At 37.5% G+C, this 20,837-nt stretch overlaps 2 protein-coding genes across 5 annotated transcripts in view; one reads left to right on the top strand and one right to left on the bottom strand.

The window, feature by feature from the left end:
• On the bottom strand, positions 1 to 896 carry fbxo48 (F-box protein 48; the record flags this gene model as incomplete). The annotated part of the gene is made up of 2 exons (XM_066696774.1): positions 1 to 480; positions 579 to 896. Coding segments are annotated over 2 exons (480 nt in total), but the record flags the coding sequence as incomplete, so codon positions are not given.
• Positions 897 to 2,261: 1,365 nt separating this feature from the next.
• aplf (aprataxin and PNKP like factor) overlaps positions 2,262 to 20,837 on the top strand; it is a 37,038-nt gene continuing 18,462 nt past the window's right edge. For 2 of the 4 annotated variants that reach the window (XM_066696861.1, XM_066696858.1), the window contains exons 1-6: positions 2,262 to 2,330; positions 2,872 to 2,969; positions 8,494 to 8,565; positions 15,885 to 16,045; positions 17,318 to 17,528; positions 17,822 to 17,936. In XM_066696861.1, the coding sequence (XP_066552958.1) occupies positions 2,877 to 2,969; positions 8,494 to 8,565; positions 15,885 to 16,045; positions 17,318 to 17,528; positions 17,822 to 17,936 (652 nt within the window). In that variant the 5' untranslated portion in view covers positions 2,262 to 2,330; positions 2,872 to 2,876. The other 2 variants (XM_066696860.1, XM_066696859.1) reach the window with 2 other exon arrangements.

The raw sequence follows: 20,837 nt of genomic DNA, 5'->3' as shown, positions 1-20,837 counted from the left end.
TTCCATTATCATATTTTAATTGAACTGGTCAGGGGCATGCACAGATTTATCTTCCTGTACTGACCATTAACAAAACTCTCCCTCAAAGCCCCCCCACCCATTTCTCTCTCTCTTTTTTTTTTAGAAATCCTTTTCAATTTGATAAATAATAAAATACAATTTTAAAAATAGACTGTCAGTATTAATAACTAAAAATATGTACAAAAAAATAAGTGCAAAAAAGGGGAAATAAAAAAAACCCTATCAGTTTCTTTTTCAGCTAATAAGTGCTTCAATGTGATTTCTGTTTGCTGAATATTTTCACCCAATCTGTAGGTTCTATCTTTCCAGCTCGGCTTCCAGAATTTCTCCCCAGGTTTCTGCATCTAGAGGGTACATGCTCTTCTCGGGAAGTTCGTCTGAAGAATGTATGTTGCTGTAGCTCCCGCAGAGCCATGCTTTTTTCACGTAGCCTTTTCGATAGTTTCTTTCTAAGATAACCTGGGGAAAGAAAGAAAACGTTGTTTTCTCACAAACATAAATATAACGTCTGCATCCAGATCATACTTAAATCAAACTTGTTGAACGATAACACTAACCTTCCATGAAAAGCCAACTCCTCTGTCCCCGTCCACCTCTCTCTGACAGGTAGCCCTCACAGTCATGCAGTGGTTTCTCCACAGACGGTCACTGCTTTCAATAATGTGGTTCCACAGTTTACATGTCCCTGTGGCGCTACACAAGCTTTTAATGTCCAGTTTGCTAAAAATCTTAAGGCTTAACTCTGGAGGGAAATATTCTGCAAAGTTGTATGCTTGATTTTGTCTTGAGATCAGCTGGGGGCCTCCTTCAGAGAAACTGCACGTGTCTCTACCCTTTTTGGATATTGCATAGTTTGAGGGCTCCAGTCTCTTCAATTAAGTGGGATACCTGTTCCAAAAGCAGGACACACAAGTTGTAGGAGATAGTCCTCACAATATTATCAAATGCATATGTGCAAGGAGTGTATTTTAATGGCCAACTGCATGCTACTAAATACAAACACAGTAATATACAACAATTACTGTATTAATACTATATGATTTATGACGATTTAACAGTGTAAACTTCTTTCTACTCACTAAGGCCCTTACACACTGCCCCAACAAACACCAAGATCTCTTGTTGGCTGTTGGGTTTGGAGTGTTTGGAAAAATCCAGTTTCAAAAGTCATTTTCACATTGGCACAACAAACTGCAACAACTGTTTTTGTTCTTGATTTGCTCTTGCTACTGCTGCATTGGATGATGTGTTGGAAATTGATTAACATTAACATTGATTTCTGAACTTGGAGTGGTCTCTTAATTTGCTGTATGTTCACCAGTCAGTGTTTTGCATTTGTGACGATTGCACGTCTGCATTAATTTATGCAAATTTGCACGTATTATTTGCATGTCTTATTTTTTCATTCTTCCTGCAGTACCGATCATGCATACGATACTGTCTGCAAAACTGTCTGGAAACACAGCTGATACCATCGCACGCTTAAGCTTGTGCAGATTCACTGAACAAAATGAAACACACAAACAAAACAGAAACATATATTATATAAGCAAACTGAAAAAGCAACATATACTATACTAGGCTATACATTTCCTGATTTAGCAATGATGATACCTATCTTGTTTATTCATAATTTTGCATTTGTAAATTGTCCTGTTTTGTTTTCCTGCTAATGCAAATAATAAACTGCAAAAAGGCATTTGAAAATCTGTACCTTTAACGTGGTTTCAATCTGTTCTCTCCTGACAGCTGACGGTTTAAATCCCAGTTCAACGTCTTGTTTATTTACCTGATGTCATCACACCGCCCAACCGCACGAAAACGCATGCGTAACGTCTTACGAGCAGGTGGTTCTGGGTAACGTAGTCCATTCCATTAAAGTGCACTATATGTTAAGAAGTGGGTGTGTTTTTTTCAATTAAACACATAGTTATACATCTACCCCGGTAATAATTAAACACATTTGCACATAAAAATGTGATATATTACCTATCTGTTCATATTTAAATCACGTCACACGTTGATGCACTTCTGACTGACCGAAGAGATATTCGTGGTGAATAAAACAACACGCCATTGTTATTGCCCTTTTTTCTCTGACGCAGTAATATCTGGGAAATGTAGTTTATTTGTTGTATACACTCTTTGTCGCCGTTACTATCCTCCGGGTGAACACACTACGTTTCCCAGAAGCCCCTATGACAATCGGCGCATGCGGTCTCACACCGCAATCGGCGGAAGTCACGGTAGATTACCGGAAGTCAGCGGCAGGATTTGAACTGGCGTTTGTCAGTGAAACTACACGAAAGGTACAGACGTGGACGCTTAGTTTCACTCATGACATATGTTGTAAAAATAACACTAGCATGTTTACAAAAGTGCAAGCGCTTATACCTTATGCAATAGCATGGCTTTAGCTCAGGCAAAGACTGGACTGACTTTGCGTTTCATAATCACAGAAATGTACGTGTGTTGTGGAATTGCTCTAGCGTGCAGACTTGCACTTCACCACATCATGGGAACTAGGGGCACATTTGTGTTGCAATGATCTTTTTAACGACAACACAGCATATTCCTTACCATTCACTAGCTGAACCGGATGTCAGAAGAGATCACACCGCTTCTCTGTATATTTCAGTTAATGCATCGGTATTTGCCGATAAGCCCATTTCAACACACATGAGCTGGACATTGAACATTTCCCTGCTTATTGCACTGTGCATTGTATTTGTTCTTTAATGCGTTTGAAGTGTTCAGTGCTCAGTATTGTCGGGGAGGGGGTGCATTCAAAAGGTTTGGATGGGGTTTGTAGACCCATAAACATCTAAAGTGTTGTGCCATTCATTCAAGGGGACATGTCTCAGTTTGAGCTGCAGCCGGTGGACGGGGGCGCTTTGATCCCCTTGCCGCAGGGGGAGACTGTGATTGGAAGAGGTCCTTTTCTCCAGGTAAGCACACTTGTATAAATCTGTTATTGATATAAGTATATTTCATGAAAACGATTTTAAATGACATCAACCAACCCTTAAATCAAACCCCACCCACTGATCAAACAACTGACTTGTAACAGCTGCATAGTGGATTTCTATTGATTATTTTAACTTCTACATTATAGTCATCATCAACATCTATACTGCTGTGGTTTTGTAACACAAGGGGGCAGCATATGCATTTTAGTAACATGGCAATGTAGAGTTGAGCTTTTTCTGTGTTTGTTACAGTAAAACAATGTATCACATGTAATTATCCCATATAATCAGATTGGGATAATGTAATAAGTTTATGACTATGATTGCCCTGTATATATTATTTCCATTAATTAATTCAAACACGCCAATTTCAATAATGTATCATTCAGAGTAAAACTTAAAATATGTTTTTGTTTGGTTGTTTTACTGCTACTCAAATACTAGATGGCACTGTTATTGCAAAAAAACAAGAACCAAAAAAACTGGTGACATTATACAAAAAAATTAAGATATATTGGGCGAATTATCTTGAATGGCTGTTCATTATATTATTTTCTTTGGAGAGTCCACAAGTCCTATCTAAGATCTTAGCTCTGGGACCTGTGTTTCGTGGTATATTGTCCAGGCAGAAAAAGAGCAGATTGCTACCGATCTCAGCTGAAATAGAGGAATCTTCAGTAGAAAGATAACCTAATTATATTGAATACAACTCATCTTTAATATTATGATTCTTCTGTGGGCCCTTGACAGATCAGTCACTCACAATGGAAGTCATGTGGCCTAAACCTTGATTGTATCGATTGTATTATGAAGTTTAGACAGTTTGTTTTAACAATCAAGTAGACATCTTCCGATCTGAGCAGACACATAAATTACATTTCTCCTGCTGCTTTCCTGGAGTGAAGGAGTAATCAGTAGGGTAATGGCAATGTCACTGGTCTGCAAATCATTGGAGTTAGTCTGATTTCTTTGAGACCTGGAGGTGTCCCCAGGGTGATTACATTTCAAGATTTCTGGGCCACATTAAGAGTAAAATAAATCTGTAAGTCTTGCCGTCTTTGTGTAGGTAGATTCCAGGCTGAGGTTCTTTAATGCTGTACTGAGATCCACACAAAGGCTTTGCTTTCAAGAAATGCAATTACTATGTACTATGTTTACATAATGTCTCTGCACAGTTGGAAACTGATTGCTGTTTTTTTTGGAAACTAGTTTTTTCTTACTGAACTTGTCAGATAAACAGGTTGCTCTATTTTATATAAAAAAAAGTCATGCAAGTCTTCTAATTTTAGGATCAACACAATTTTATTATTATAAAATTGAACCTGAAAATTCTGGCCCTTAGAATGATAAAGCCCAATGTAATGACTTCAGATTACTTCCTAAAACGTTAATATTTATTTTATAGTAAATTTTGTGCTTCTAAAAACAATTATTGATTTTAAGCAAGACCCAGTAACACAGAGAATAAATCTAACAAGAACCACCTTAACTTCGGTCATGACGTTTGAGCCTCAATTTACATGGAGATGGCCCAACACTATCTCATAGAAATATGTCAGTGTGTGGAATAATGTTGTTGGTGGGGGTGGGGAATCAGCTAAAACAAGCCCTGTAAATTAAGTCAACCAGTGCAATAATAGTAAAGTGCTCAATTGACAGCAAATGTATTGAAATATGATTGCAGGCATGGAAATGTTGCCTAACTCTAGTGTTTTTAAATTGCGTAGTGCAGGACTTCCCATGAAGGCAGCCTTTATCTTTATTTTAATCAAGGGTCTATGATCAGTGCGGAGGCGAGCAGTTCTGTCCAGAGGGTCCTCCAGTCTTTCTGCTTCCCGGGGCTAGCTAGTTTCATATTCTGGACAGGCCTCTAATAAGTGCCCTGTCCTTGAAAACGGTCCTAATGAAATGTGTTCTGCACATTTGGAGCTGTGCCTAGTATGGTTGATGGGCTGGTGTTTTTTGTTTTGTTTCGTGGATTTGCTGAATGTAAATCACAAACGCAGAGGGGGGGCTTGCTTTCATACTCTAATAGGTATGAATGGACCACTTCTGCTTCAGTGTTTTCAAGAAAGACACAACAATGTTGCAGTGCTTAACTTAAAAGTAATCCCTGAATTCTAAACTGTTATTTAGTGGTTTATTCAGTTTAATACGTATTGTTACTTAAACTAGGCATACTTATTAACGATTACAAACTTTATTGAAAACATTCAACCTAGAGAAAACTGTAGAAATTGAATCTGATGGAGTGAAGAGTTTTTAAAGTATACACTACTAGATTGTTCTTAGTAATACACAAATTGTTTATTACTAATAATTGAAGTACAAGAAATGCTACTTGATTGCCCTTTCATTTTTCTCAGTAGTGTAATATATATATTTAAAATGTTGTTAGGAAAGATGTATTTTTCCTCCTCTTTAACACTGCTGCTAATTAGTCTACTTTCTGACTTGAAGTTAATTTCTATGTCAGCCGTCCTCCTCCACTTTGTGTGTGTAAACAACAGGGTGAAATGCCTGTTGTGTATCACTAGCAATTTGGAACAAAATCACACAGCTTAAAAGCTTGTGGTTTTTAAGAGGTGACAACAAGTTATCTGATTACACATTTTCTTTCAATTTGCTTAACCAGACCCGTGTGATCCCTCTGTTATTGTTTTTGTTTAGAAGAAATGCGTAGTACAAGGTCAGCTTCTCATCACTGTGTAATCAAAGGCAGCAAGGAATCATGTGGAAGGATTTAAGTATCAAGCAGTGCCCAAGAACAAAATGTGTCTGATATTTGTAGTGGTTGTCAACAGCAAGTGTGCAATTGCCATTTGGAAAACACATGTTTTTCTCTCTCTCTCCAGGACAGCACGTGACTCTGCCTATTTCTTTCTGAATGAATTCTGAGCTATAAGCTGTATGAATCAAGATCACGGCAATTACAATCCCAGCAGGAGTCAAAACTAGTGCCAGGTGTCCAACAAAACACACTCTGTTTCAGGCGGAAGGCAAAAGATATCAATAGTGACAATGACTCTGCTTTCAACCAGTGCTAAATTCAGCTGTTTTCGGTACTTAAGTGCTCTGTGGACAGCTGAAAACGCATTTATTATTCACTTGTGATCCATAGCACAGTTAATGAATATGCTCTAAACATATATTTTACTTAAAAAAAATAACAATAAAATTTAAATAGTGTAGTTACATTTTTTATTTGCTCAGTTCATTTTATATTCTGTTGTGTTAGTGTCAGGAATATGGCTGTAATAAAACCTCAACATTATTTTTTAATGGAACATGTTATTAAGCTAATATGTTCACACACCTTGGTTTTAATGGGCACCAGTACTCTTTGGACGTGTGAAAGTAATTTGCACTCCCGAATGATCTTGTTACCTTCCTCTGTGGCAGGCACTTGTTTGGATTTTTTCACAGATTACTTCTGTGAGTCTGACATTTGTGGTTAATAAACCTTTGCTCATTTTCAACCAGTTTTGCTGATATAGGAAGTAATGGGCAATTGGGTTTTTGGCACCGAGTGGTGCTACAGCAGCCGGACTAATGGTGTTCTTATAGTTTTGTGCCAAATCGTATGACAGAGGTCAGAGACCGAAGTGCTAGAGTAACAGCAGAAACAGAGGGTAGAACAAATGAAGGGGTTTGCAGGTACTTTTCATTCTAGGGACATGTGAGAGTTAGGAGATCCATTAAGGTTAGGCAACAAGTTTGTGAGCACCCATCGGTATTTGAAAAAGAGAAGAGCTTGCAAGAGCTGTTGTTCAAATATGTGATAAAGATGTGTTCATTAGGCAGGTGTATTCTGAAGAAGCAGCCAGGTGGATAACTACATACAACAGTGGATGTGGAAACCGAATGATGTAAGCTGTGAAATGGCAAATCCCCCCAAAAAAGAAAATATGTCGCTACCCTGAAGGAAGCTCAGGGTGACTCTCCAACCTGAATTTGTGAAATCCATTTGTAATCCTTTATTCTGGTGACTATCCCCGTGCTTGGCAACATTTTCTCCTCTGTGGATGAATATCACGCCTATGTGAATTCCCACCAAACACCAAACAGACGCGTAATCGCAAAGTTGTTTCATTTGACTGTAGGCAGCTAAAGTTTTTCCCAACTGTGTGTGATGTGCATTGCTTGATGTATTGAAAAACACTTCTTTGAATTCCATATTCATATTAGAGACGTTTGCTTATAATGCTTATAGTGAAATATTCAGTATGTCTTTCCCTTTTTTCTACAGTTAGTCGCTTACGTGACTGGTAAAAGATGCCATAGCAGACTCCTAAGTTTTGTTTTGGAGAGGCGTTATAATGTTCAGACATTATACTATCAGTATGCTAATAAGTTTTATAAGTGTCATCTTTGTAGCTCACTGAATGAGTTCTGTTTATTTATTTTGCCAAGCTGCTTCTGCATTACTCACTCCTTATGGATTTGATGAATGAATGTTTTCCTATTCTACAACAATATTGGCTCATATTTCAAAGTCACCAGTTGATGTGTTTCACATAATAATCCGAGACTACAGAACGATTTAAGAAGTTCAAATGTAAATGTAATATGGATTTATATATGTTTTGTTCACTCTTCTCAAACAAAGTAAACCACAAAGAGTTCTTTCATTTTAATGTTGAATATGATGCCATGATGATTAATTTGGTTCCCTACTTTGTCTATACAGTGCATCAACATGAATTCCTAGTGTCATCATAGGTTGGCTCTTATGAAGAAAGGTATTCAATCCATAGATCTGATCTACATCCCCTTGGGAATTTCTGTTCCTTGGGCTTTGGAGACATTCAAACGATCTTCTATTCGAGTAGAAGATACTAATCCATACCAGATTCCTTCTCTTTCTTTGATATACAGACCTGTTTTAGAATGGTTCCCAGAGTTTTGTTACTATGACGTAATTGAGGCTGTGTCTGCCATCTTGATTTCTTTAAAATGATTTATAAGTTGTAGCACGAGTATATTTCACAAACCACAAGTCATATAGGTAAAGCTAATCGATGACTTGGTATCATAAATCAAGGCACAGGACTAATACACTCTAGACCAGATCAATAAGTGCCATGATTTGTGTCTTCCAATGAAGATAAATATGCTAATTTATTGCTGTACATTTTGATTATTTTCCTGTTCTGTTATTATCTGTAAAGCTTACCTAACCCTGAACCCTGTCAGTCTCACTATAAGGAATCTTTGCTTTGACATAATAAAACTGATTTATGTTAACTTCATGAATACATTTTCACTGCAAGAATTACATTTTAGTTTTTGTATGTATTTATCATAATTGAAGTTCAAATTGCATTGTGTTTCTCCTTCTTGTGATTGATAATGACAATTATATTAATTGATCACAATGATTCCCTCCTCCGACTTGCTGATTAATTGTAATGTTCTGTTTTTCCTGATCCTCCTGGCTTATACTTGCCATCTGTAACTGACAGCGTGTGGCCGTCTCAGATCTTATGTTTTATTCTTCCAGGTCAGTGATAAAAGAGTGTCTCGAAATCACGGACTACTGGAGGTGGCGGATGGTGAACTGCGAATCAAACCAGTATGTTCCTTTTCAATATTATTTGTTTCAATATGATTTCTTTTTGCTTTGAATTAGCCTCCGCAGTATTCAAAATCGTTGTTAGGGTTCATGGTCCCTGTGATGTTTTTCGCTTGTTGTTTCATAGCAGCAGTATTGATGATGTGAATCATCTGAGTGTGTGATTACCAGGTGACATTAATGGCATTCAGTTCACATTTTCATGAATGACCCTGATGAAGCATTAATTAATCGATTGACCAGGTTCCAGGAAACCAGGGATGTTAAGGCAAATGTAATTATTTATTACCACTGTCTGGGAATAGTTGGTTTGGATACAATGGCTAATAGGAGACAACTAATCTGGAATGTATCCTAATTAATATATATATTAATTCAGTACAGGGAGATGGATCAAGGCTGCTTTGAAACCATTAATAATATATATAAGAAAAAAAACAAGTAAAATAAAATCAAATTTAGTATACCTGTAGTTCTGTTAAGTTTTTATGTTCAGAGTTAATAATGAAATGGACTGTAAGTATAGCATAGTATATAGTATACTATATAGTATATATAGTATATATTTCAATATATGTTCCAAGTTACAAATGAGTTTGAAAACATTTATAATCCTGCATCTAGCTAATGAGAAATGGCATATCGCCCTGGTCTCACTCTTCCATATATATTGGATATGTCCTAAATTGTCTGATTTAAATTGCTGTCCCATATACAGTGCTATAACCCCTCTGCTTTTACTGCGCTCTTTGGAGTGAAACCCCCTTATGACATTCGTTTCCACTGATTGTCTCTATGCAGTTTGGCAATGTTTGCTGCACTATTTTGATCAACAAATGCTAATTTTCCACCCACTAAATTCCTGCATATGGAATTATTTAGACTGAGTTTTGTTTTTTCTTTTTCTTTGTTCTCTTTACACTTATTATTTTCCTCTGATCTGTTGGTTTAATAAAATTAGTTGTATAAATGTATACAAGATGGTGTTGTGCAGCAACTGTGACTTTAATTTTGAATAATGGTGCTGTATTGATATATACAATGTTTGTTATTGACAGAAAATTATGAAAGGCATATCTTGGGAATTTATCTGAATTAACAACCCATTAGTCAGCTTGAAAAGTGTAATTAGTCATTCATTAGTGTTCACAACAAATTAATCATTTTTATTCTTTCTCTTTGAGTTCCTTTTGTAGATGCAAAAGGGATAAGATATCTTGATGTTTTTGTTACGTACGAACAATAGACCTCAAGCTTGCACTCATCGAGCTCTTAATGATGAGTACAAATTTTCTTTGTAGTCAAACCATTTGCTGGATAAACATGGATCACCAACGTGGCCACCTGATTTTCACACGGATCTTGGAATCCATTCTTACTATGGCCGATGTTGGATCAAATTTGTGCCGAAGTCTGATTGGATAAGCAGTGTATTGATGCAGCTTTGTCCCTCACAAACAAAACAGGTTTTTCATGTCCATCTTCTCACTTACAACCCTAGAAAAGACTTTCAGAATCATATGACTGCCAGAATCTCATTGGCGATTTGATTTAATGTTCATGTTTGAGCCTTAATAAAGGTGTCGAACATTAAATATTGTCTTTTTCCAGCGGACAGGAGGATATCCATCAACAGTAGCTTGGCTTAATATTGTAATGTTCCAGCAACACACCATTTCAAGGCCTCTTCCGTTACCTGACTTGTAGAGCATAAAGCATCTACTGATGCAAAACATATTGATCATAGGGTGCTCTTGAAGGAGACCTGTTTATTTTTTCTTTTAAATGCTGTTCTCTTTAGATATTGGCTTACTATAAAAAACGTTATATTTATCCATTTTAAATATAAACTGCTTTATGATAAGTCAGTATGTGAATAATGGTTATATAATACAGAGATAATTGTATATTTCATGCAATTAATTTGACTAGCAACTAGCCAAATGTTTGGAATCATTATTCTTTGATACTGCTTTATTTCCAAATGGAAATGTTTAACACTGAGTATAATAGCATCGTATTATACCTAATTCAATAGGAATAGCAAGAGGCCCAACCATATCCAGAGATGTGAAGCTTCGTCTGTCTTGGTAAATTCAGTGTAAACACAAACCTGAGCTCTGTGTTTACTGTGAATTACAAGACTGTAATTCTGTAACTGGAGATACTGATCTTTTTCAACATTGGAGGGTTTTTGTTTGCTGTTAAACTTCAGTGCGTCTTCTCTTTACATATGTAAACTCGCATATAATGTTCTATGAATGTTATTTTTATGTAAACATTACTTTGGCTATTTAAAATATGCATTCAAATAGTATTTCACTATTATACTTATTTGTATTTATTCTTTATCTCAGTAGTGCAGTTATTTGTGTGTTCGTTTTACACACTGTAACACTGATGTTTATTCATTATGAAGATCTAAATGATTCAGTTGGCTAAATTGTCAGGCAGGTTACTTCACAATCACTCGCAGAGTTGACTCTACAATTGCTCCCAGAGTGTAAATGATACAGTGAAATCTAAACGCATGCATTGTATTTGTGGAGTTGCATCACAGAGGAACTAATATACCCACAGAGAGCTTACTTCACCTCATCAATGAAAATATGAAAACACTTTTGGTATTTTAATATTTAATGTGTACTTATTGCAGCTGTCTTAATAAAGAAAACAAAAATGCCATGAGACGCTTTTACATTTTTAAATTTATATCACCTATAACTGTTTTTTATTTTATTTTTTAGATCTGACATTTTCCTGGAATTAGTTTTGTGTCCCAAAGGCAAAGAAATATGTCAAATAGGCCATAGCTCCATTTGCATTATGCAGTTAAAGTGATTCTACTAGAAAAACATTTACATTTATTTTGCTTGGTTAATTGTTTGTATTGTTTTGTTGTTGTGTCATTCAGTTCCCATAGCAACTCTGTTTAGCGATCCCAAAAAAAGCTCTTAATTAGTTATGTCCCAAATGTGAGTGGGAATTCACACCCTAGACTGAATGCTGTAGGTAGTAAACCTAACTAACATCCCATCTGAGGTCATGGCATCTGAGATGCAGCTCCTTGCCCTCCAGTAATTACATCCAGTAATTCATATTGAAAGGTCATATGTATTTAACTGAAGAGGCCTCAAAGATGCAAGCTAGTAAAATCCAATGTACATATATGATTTCACTACAGTGCATATGATGAATAGGAACATCTAGATGAAGTCAAAGCCAGTCCTTACAAATGTATACTGATCTGGAGACTTGTAGCATATGTTAAGGAGAGCAGTGACATGACATTAAGTATGTCTGAGGGTGACACATCTATGCATAGTTTCTTAAATCATTAAAGACAGATTTGAATTATTTTATTGCTGCTGAAGTTGTTTTCCTGATGAGAGCCCCCAAAGGAACCTTTTACAATACGTAGAGGTAAACATGCTTCATTTTGTAATGGATACGTGCATGTTTGTTCGACCATTGAATGAGGTGCTTTTGGCAGGAGTTGCTGAAATCAATATCAATTTGTGGTGCTGAATTAGGAGTTTAGAAGCTATTTCGAGGAGGGCCAGCATGCAAGATTGGCTTAAAAATTACCTGTTGAAAAAAAATGAATAGTGACACTGCGTGATGTTTTGTAAACCTTGTGAATGATTATTAATTATCAGTGTCGACATTAATGCTTGTGCTCTGTCGAAAATATGCCCAGACTCCCTGTATTTTAACAAGCTCTGACTGTGGGTAGGAGCTGCTCATTGATCTATGCACACAAAAAAATGATTTTCACATACGCAAACAAATCATCAAAATAAATTAGTAAAAGATAGATGTGTAAAGAAAAAGTTACAGAAAATTTCCCCTGAGAAGTTCTCTGGAGAATGCCTTTTCTCATCACTTTATTTATTGAATTTTAATATATTCATTTACTTTCAGTGATCTCTAATGTAAAAATAAAACATGAAGTTAGTTCTAAATAAATAAAAAGCTTTTCTTGTGGTTGCTCCCTGAATGTTAAAATAACAAAGGTTACTTAATGTAAAATGAAATACAGTACATTTTTTGTAATAAACATCATGTAGCTGTACTTATGGCTGGTGAAATGCTACACAGATGACAACTATGAAGGGTTTTATTCTTACTTTAAGTACAGTGCTAAGGATCATAATTATGGCTGACTGTATTGACCTTGATACAACTTATCAAACCTGATTGTTAAGGATAATATCACATTTTAAAATGTCAGTCTTTTGTAAAGTGTGAAGTAAAGAGGGAATAAATTTAGGATTGGGTGCTATATTGGAGCTGCTTGCTGTCATGTGATTGACACCCGCCATCCCAGGACCTGACCCGAGTTAACATGCTGCTGTCATTCAGATACATTATGTTTTTAACTCCCATCCCTCTTTCATCAATCAACTGAGCATCTCTTTGGCTGTATGTACAGCAGTAGTCATGATTACAGATTTTATGGACCAAGAGAAATCGGTCTTGAAGGAACTGTGGTGGGTTTTGTTATTTGTTGTCAGGGGACTTCGAATCCGAGCATATAAGAACATAAGAAAGTTTACAAACGAGAGGAGGCCATTCGACCCATCGTGCTCGTTTGGTGTCCATCCAAGGATCCTATCCAGTCTATTTTTAAATGTTCCCAAACTTTCAGCTTCTACCACATCGCTGGGTAGTTTATTCCAGATTGTGACGCCTCTCTGTGTGAAGTGTCTCCTGTTTTCCGTCTTGAATGCCTTGAAGCCCAATTTCCATTTGTGTTCCCGGGTGCGTGTGTCCCTGCTGATCTGGAAAAGCTCCTCTGGTTTGATATGGTCGATACCTTTCATGATTTTGAAGACTTGGATCAAGTCCCCACGTAGTCTCCTCTGTTCCAGGGTGAAAAGGTTCAGTTCCCTCAGTCTCTCTGAGTAGGACTTTCCCTTCAGACCTGGAATAAGTCTGGTTGCTCTCCTCTGAACTGCCTCTAGAGCAGCGATATCTTTCTTGAAGTGTGGAGCCCAGAACTGTCCACAGTATCCAGATGAGCTCTAACTAGTACATTGTACAGTCTGAACATTACTGTCTAATTTCTGCACTTTTTGACAATATACCCTAACATTCAATACACCCTTACCTTTTTTATTTCTTCCCCACATTGTTTGGATGGAGAAAGTGAGGAGTCCATGTAGACCTAGATCCTAGATCTTTGTCATGCATTACTTCATCTAGTTCTATTCCTCCCATAGTGTAATTATAGTGGACATTTGTGTTACCTGCATGTAATACCTTGCACTTGTCCACATTGAATTTCATCTGTCCACAACTGAATATTATCTAAGTCCCTTTGAATAACCTGTGCTACCGAGATTGTATCTGCTGAGCCACCTATTTTAGTATCATCTGCAAATTTGACAAGTTTGCTAACTAACCCAGAGTCCATATAGTCCAGAGTCAACATATTCTTTGTATTTTGTTTTGTCTCTATCCCTTTTATATGCACTATACAACATTTTCTTTCTCTTGATATTTTTTTGCATACTTCTTTTAAACCATTTTGGCCAATGTTTTTTGGTCCTCAATTTGCTAAGTTTTGGTACAAATTTCTCCTGAGCCTCAAGTAGTATATTCTTAAAATATAACCATCCATTTTCAACTGAATCTGTATCCAGTGTGCTCCAGTCTACCTCTTCTAAGTGCCGCCTCATACCATCAAGGTTTGCTTTTCTATTATTTTAGACTTGGTCCTTGTTTTTTGAAAGAATGCCTCAAAGCTAACCATATTGTGATCACAGTTTGCCATTGGTTCTCTAACTAGTGTCCCTCCGACTCTATCTTGGTCATTTGAAAAGATCAAATCAATGCATGCACACTCTCTGGTTGGTTCCCTGACAAATTGAGTTAGAAAGCAGTCATTTACCATCTCAACCATTTCTGTTTCTGTTCAGTCTATGTTTGGGAAATTTGAAATCGCCCATTATAACAGCCACATCCTTGCTACATGCAAGTCCTGATTACACTGTACAATGCAACATCTTTCTGAATATCTGAGTTGGGTAGTCTGTAACACACTCCTACCACTAATGCGCCGGATCTTTTATTCAAAAGTTTAACCCACAAAGATTCTGTTTTGTTACTAGGATCTGATTTGAGTTCTTCTGCATCAATGTCATTTCAATGCTACCCCACCAACTCTTCGATTTTGCTTGTCTCTCCTAAACTGTGTGTATCCTTCAACTTGTATTCATCCCCATCATTTTCTTTAAGCCATGTTTCTGTCACTCCTACAACATCATATTCACACACCAGCACTGTGGCTTCTAGGTCTAACATCTTGTTCCTTATACTCCTGGCATTGAGGTACAAACATTTCAGGACTTTCCTACTAGCAGTTTAGTGGAACATGTCCCATTGTCAGAGCTCCCTGCCCCCCTGGTCCCTAGTTTTTAAAAGATTCTGAATTACTCCGCACATAAGCTCTCCCAATGCATTAGCCCCTCTTCTGTTTAGATGTAGACTGTCCAGTTTGTCCCATCTATCCCAGAAGAAAGACCAATGCTCCATCAATCTAAAACCCTCTTCCCTACACCAAGATTTCAACCATGTGTTAAACTTTCTAATCTCAGCCTGTCTCCATGGCCTGGCATGTGGTACCGGAAGTATTTTGGAGAAAACTGCCGTGGAGGTTCTGCTCTTTAGTTTTGTTTCTGACTCTTTAAATTTGTCTTGCAGAACATCTGTCCTACTTTTTTCTCTGTCATTGGTACTAATGTGGACCATGCCCAGTGGATTCCCCCCGGCTTTGGCCAGTAGCCTGTTAGTTTAGGGAGATCTGCAACCTGAGCACCAGGCAGGCAAGATACCATGCAGGTCTCCTTATCACTAGAGCACACTGTGTGATCTACACCTCTAAGAATCGAGTCTCCTACTTTAAGTACTACTGCTGAGAAATTGGATAATAATAATAATATAATTAATACAGCACAGATCAGTAAGCTGAGCCTCAAGATCACTGACCTTGATCTCTAGGATTTCAAAAGACTAGGTCTTCTTTGAATGGGAAGTCATCTATCTGTGGGTGTGAGGTCACTAGGAGTGTTTTTCTTTGAGAAAAATGTTTCAGTTCATGGGAAATATTCTGTAGCTTTTGGTAAACCGCTTCATAGGAGATGATTATTGTACTTGTTGAACAAATGTGTTGAAAGATTACTTTGTAGAGGGCAAACGTCATCCACCTATGGCCTGTTGCTTTTCATAATGGGTAATTGTACTGCATCCTTCAGAAGAAAGCATGATGGATCATGAAGATTGAATTCAGGTTTGCTCCTTTTCCTTCCTTACAGACCCACTTGAACCCCTGCTTCTATCAGGCGTCCCTTGAAGACCTCCCCCGCCCTCTGGAGAAAGATAAATGGCACCCGCTCCACTCCGGCGACCTCTTTTCCCTTCTTCCTGGGAAATTTGTGTACAAGGTCATTGCTACCAACCAGGATTGCACTCAGAGGTATCCGCATACATGACCAGCTTGACCAATAAAACAGTGTTCCACTAGTGATAGACGTACTGTGTGAATTCACGAATACTGCTCGTACAAAAAAAGTATTTCCTGAACAATGTTCAGCTTTTTTTTTTTATAATCTCCAGCTGTTTTGCTTAATTGTTATAATTTCCCAGGAGTGCCATTATTTTTAATTTTAGATTTAATTTCAGTGTGCATGTGACAGGCCATACTTCTCATTATTCCTATTATTATGTGCGATTGTGAATAGTTTTGAAAGGTATGGCCTAATGGTAGAGACAATAATTTGCCTTCCTTTTCACTAGCAAAGAATGGTAGGTATCTAAAGCTTGGAAAGATCTCTTCTTTGATGATGCTTTAAACGCATTCACTGGAAATAGCATACCTTACATTGAATGCCATCTTTTTAATCTTTAGTAAACTATTTGATTTATATTTGGTATGAGATGAAGAAAGCATGGGCTGAGTGCTTCTGAAGTAAATAGTTTTTTTGGTTTATATGTGTTGATTCAGAAGTGAATAATTAATAATAAAAAGGTTTGCAGGGAAATGTTGCTTTGTGAAACAGAGTAGTACTGACTTGGGCCCGTGGCGGCTTTTACATCTTTGATCTACTTTGATGTTTTTGTGGTACAGCGTTAACAAAAAACAAAATATTGCAGCCAGCAGGGAATTCATAACTTGTTGAAATGATTGACATCTCAGAGAGGGAAACGAGATCAAACCCATGATGCATTATGATGCAGTTCTGTTAAACGAAGAAATTAAAATAGGATATTTGATTATGGTTATCCTCCTTGGGGCCATTTTCCCGCCTCACTTCAATCAGAACATTTGCCAGCTTCAATTATAGAAATCGTAGCATTTTTCTCCATGTCAGATAGGATCATTTGAAAGTACTATAAGCATGTATATTGTCCTAAACACCTCATTATTAGACACATATACAGTGCGGAATATAAAGTAATTGACAGAAGGGTTTCTTACCAACAGATAAACAAACTTCTGAGAAATAGAGTTTAACTATTAAAATGGATTGTCCCTGGAACCCTTTTTCCTAGTCAGCTGATTCAATCTTTAACACAACAAACAAATTTAACTTTAGAATGATTACCTATCAGACCTTAGTCACAGTTCTGATGAAGGTTAAACAACCAAAATATTAGCTTTAATAATATAAATACATTTGAGAATACAGTACACAGGTTTTTCGTTTTTTTTCGATGATTATCTACCTATCTATGTCATTAATTACAGAAACAGCCAGCCCTTAGAGGAAGTGTCCATAGCAGAAACACCCCCTGTATCCCCGGGAACATGTGAAGAGTCGGGGCCTCAGGCTGGGAGGGATGGTTTGAGCGATGAGACGTTAAAAGTAACGCAGGAACTTTCGGAAGCTGCAGAGAAGAAGGAAGAGAGTGATAAGACCGAACTACCTGCCTCAGAAAGCATTGCAATTAAAGCACTGGTACGTGTGTTATAAAGAAATGTGTGACTCAATATTGCCGCCTCTTATGGACAGGAAGAGTGGAGAAATGCAATTAAAGTTTCAGTCTGATTAGCCTTATAGCCTCCAGAATGATACGTTCTCTGAAACAGAGTGCTGCCTTTTTGTACAGAATGGCCTTAGATAAACGGTACATGACGCATTCAATACAGAGTGTCTCTAACTATGTGTTGAACCACATGCGACCGACAAATTGAACATGTAACCAAAACAAAACACAAACCGATACAAGTACAGCAGGTGTGTTTTTACAGGGAAGCCCTACAGAAGCAAGTGGATGTGTGAAGGTGGCTGTGGACAGGAAGCGAGTGCTGCCAGTTTGGATGCTCCAAGGAGCTGCAGGAGGTCCGAGCCCGGCCACACCAGCAGGTACAGAAACCCAGTGTCCAGCAGAACCTGCTCTGCCCTGTCCATCCCCAGACCTCTGTCTGATGTGGGCTGCCACACTGTATAGCACAGATGATTGCATTTCAGTGCTGAATTGCTGGTTTGGCAGGGACTATGTTGTGAAGCACTTGGGGACACTTCATTGTGAGGAAAGGAGGATTATACACTTAGTTTGTCAGATTCTAGTGCCATTCAAACAGCAATGGAGATCATCACTTGTTGACAGATGCATTACTCTGAGTAAGCCCAGTGCACAGCAGGCATTTTCTTTTGCTCAGATCATTAGAGGATCGTTCAGCTCCTTTTTATTTTTTTGTTGTGTAAGAGATATAAAGCTACACCATTTAGATTGGGGAGGAGACTTCAGGTATCTTAATCTATTTAAAAAAAACTATCTACATGCAACTAATTTAACTAATAATTTGCTTGAAACAGAGTAACGGTAAAATAATCAATTGAAATGTCTGCTTCTGCAGGAAAAGCTATGAGGAAAACTGGATAATTTCAGTGTTTGATTAATGGCTTTCCTGTCCCTTGAGATAGCACTTCTGAATTTTTCGCACAGCCCTAGAGAACGGTCCTTTTCCAATGTAATATAATTGCACAACAGCTGATTTACACAGCCGTGTGAGTGGAAAATCCATGAATGTGATTTACTGGAACAGGTTTTTAAAGGAATAAAACCCAAATGTTCTCCATTCCTCTGTCCATTCTATTGGTTTTACTGGTGAATGTATTCAAATAAAGCTCTTTTAAAATACAAAAATATGAAGTCTCATATCTGTAGCCACACTACAGGGTTAAATTCAGCTAGCTGTGATCGGTGTGTGCTCAGCAGTCATCGCCATGCTGCTACTTTGGAGTGAGAATGGTTTATGATTTCAATTCCGATTTGCGTGTTATTTCTCTGAAATTTAAATTAGTTACATTTTCCGACGCATTCAATTTGTGACTTGAGATGGATGTTTAGCATAGTGCCAGAGGAAAAGGCAAATAGAATACCCTGTTCTACACAATTGCTTCTCATTTTTTTTATATATATAATGTTCTTATCTCTGAAGGACATCTGTTCTTCTGCATTGAATTTTGAAATGTGCATGCATGCATCACAGTGGGAACTCTTCCCAAACTGGTCTTCCGCATCTATTTTCATTGGGTTTTTAAGTTCAGTTAACGTTAGCGCTCTCTTCTTTCATTCGTGTTTTCCCTTTTTTCTTTTTTCTTATCTTGCATTTTTCTTAATACCGCCAGTCATCTGAATCCCACTGGCAACATCACTTGCAGTCAGTCACCTGTTATTTTTACAGCTGGACAGGAAGATGGAAAACATTTTATTTACATTCTATTTGTTATGTTTCCAACTAGCTGTGATTGCTCATACTAAAAAACTTCAATTACTCAAACTCAGTTTTAAAATACATCTTTAAGACCATTCTGCTACACTGTTTATGTCCTCAGCCACAGTTTTATAATTACAATAAAGGTTTGATAATGCCGTAATACAGGGGTAGTCAGTAGGCAGACCGCGGGACAAATCCGGACCGCCAGACGCTTTTGACTCGACCGCGAGAATAATTTTAATTAACTTATCATGATTTTTATTATTTTTATTTTTAATGTTATGGAGGTTATTTTGCACTCAGTGCTTGTTGTTGTGTTGAACCTAGTAGCAGCCCTTCCTGGTTATTAGCCAATAGGATATAGAGCTTGTGCTCCTGTTAGTTGATTGCTCGCAGATTCCCGGTTTGGGGCGACTCTGTACACATTCTGGATGAGGGCAAGAGCATCACTTTGTACTGCTAAAACCCCCCACCCCCCCAAAAAAAACCTGGTATTTAGTTTGTTTTCCTGATTTCTATAAATAAACAGCTAAACTGCAGATCGTTTGTCGTGTGGAAATATTTCAACATCGCCTCCAAAATATAAAAGTGCGCACACATGACCGGTGGGGGGGGGCACGGTACCATAGGTTGTATTCACCTAGAAACTCCTGCATCAGCGGCGGAAAAAGCTGATTTCCAATGAAGACATATTTCTAGCAGGCGCAAAAATCGAGAGTTGTGCATCCTCACCCCTTTCAATTACAGAGTTCCACCGAGATAGATCTCTGTGATTGACAAGCACCAGGAACCGCGTCTAGTTTGCTGCACAATGTCAGTTGATATGTGATTGTTTGCTGGTGATATGTGGATGTGAAGCAAAGATATGTTTGAGTCCAAATCTGCCAGATTTCATGGAGATTTTGAGCTATGACTTAGAATTGCACATTTCAGGTCTCCAATTGTCAAAATATTATCAGGGAGGACCCCCAGACCCCCCCCGCCCCCAAATTACTCAATCCTCTCTGCCCTCATTTTTCAACATTCATTTTGTGCAGTGCGCAGTGGGACAAAGGGAAATGGTAAAGACTTGAATCTAATAAGACACAAAATGCTTGAAAGTATCTATTATGTCTATTATCTATATGCCTAAAATAATCTTTAACAAATTAAAATTAAAAGTGGTCTGAAACCATTTTAATACTAACATGTACATTTATTTTAATGTTTTATTTTTGTACTTTGTCTAATGAATGTACTAAATATAAGCAACTAGGCATATTACTAATTCACAGAATTTTGTGTGTGTGTTTGTTGGAAAGGGACATTTGAAGGTGTGATTCCCCCCCTCTAATGTCTGGACCTTGACTATACCTTTACCAAGAAATCTGGACCCTGACACAAAATAATTGACTTAATACCATCCTTAATACCACAATATATTGACTTAGATTCCCTGTTTTTCTGTTCTTGCCTTTTTGTGCTGTAGCTAAGCCCGTATTGTATCCTTTTTTGTCTTCTTTAATACCAGAACCCTGAAATAAGTGTGTGTGTGTCGGGGGGG

This window comes from Amia ocellicauda, chromosome 23, assembly GCF_036373705.1.
Source record: "Amia ocellicauda isolate fAmiCal2 chromosome 23, fAmiCal2.hap1, whole genome shotgun sequence".
In the NCBI taxonomy this organism is placed as follows: domain Eukaryota; kingdom Metazoa; phylum Chordata; class Actinopteri; order Amiiformes; family Amiidae; genus Amia; species Amia ocellicauda.
This window is presented reverse-complemented; position numbering and strand designations above follow the sequence as displayed.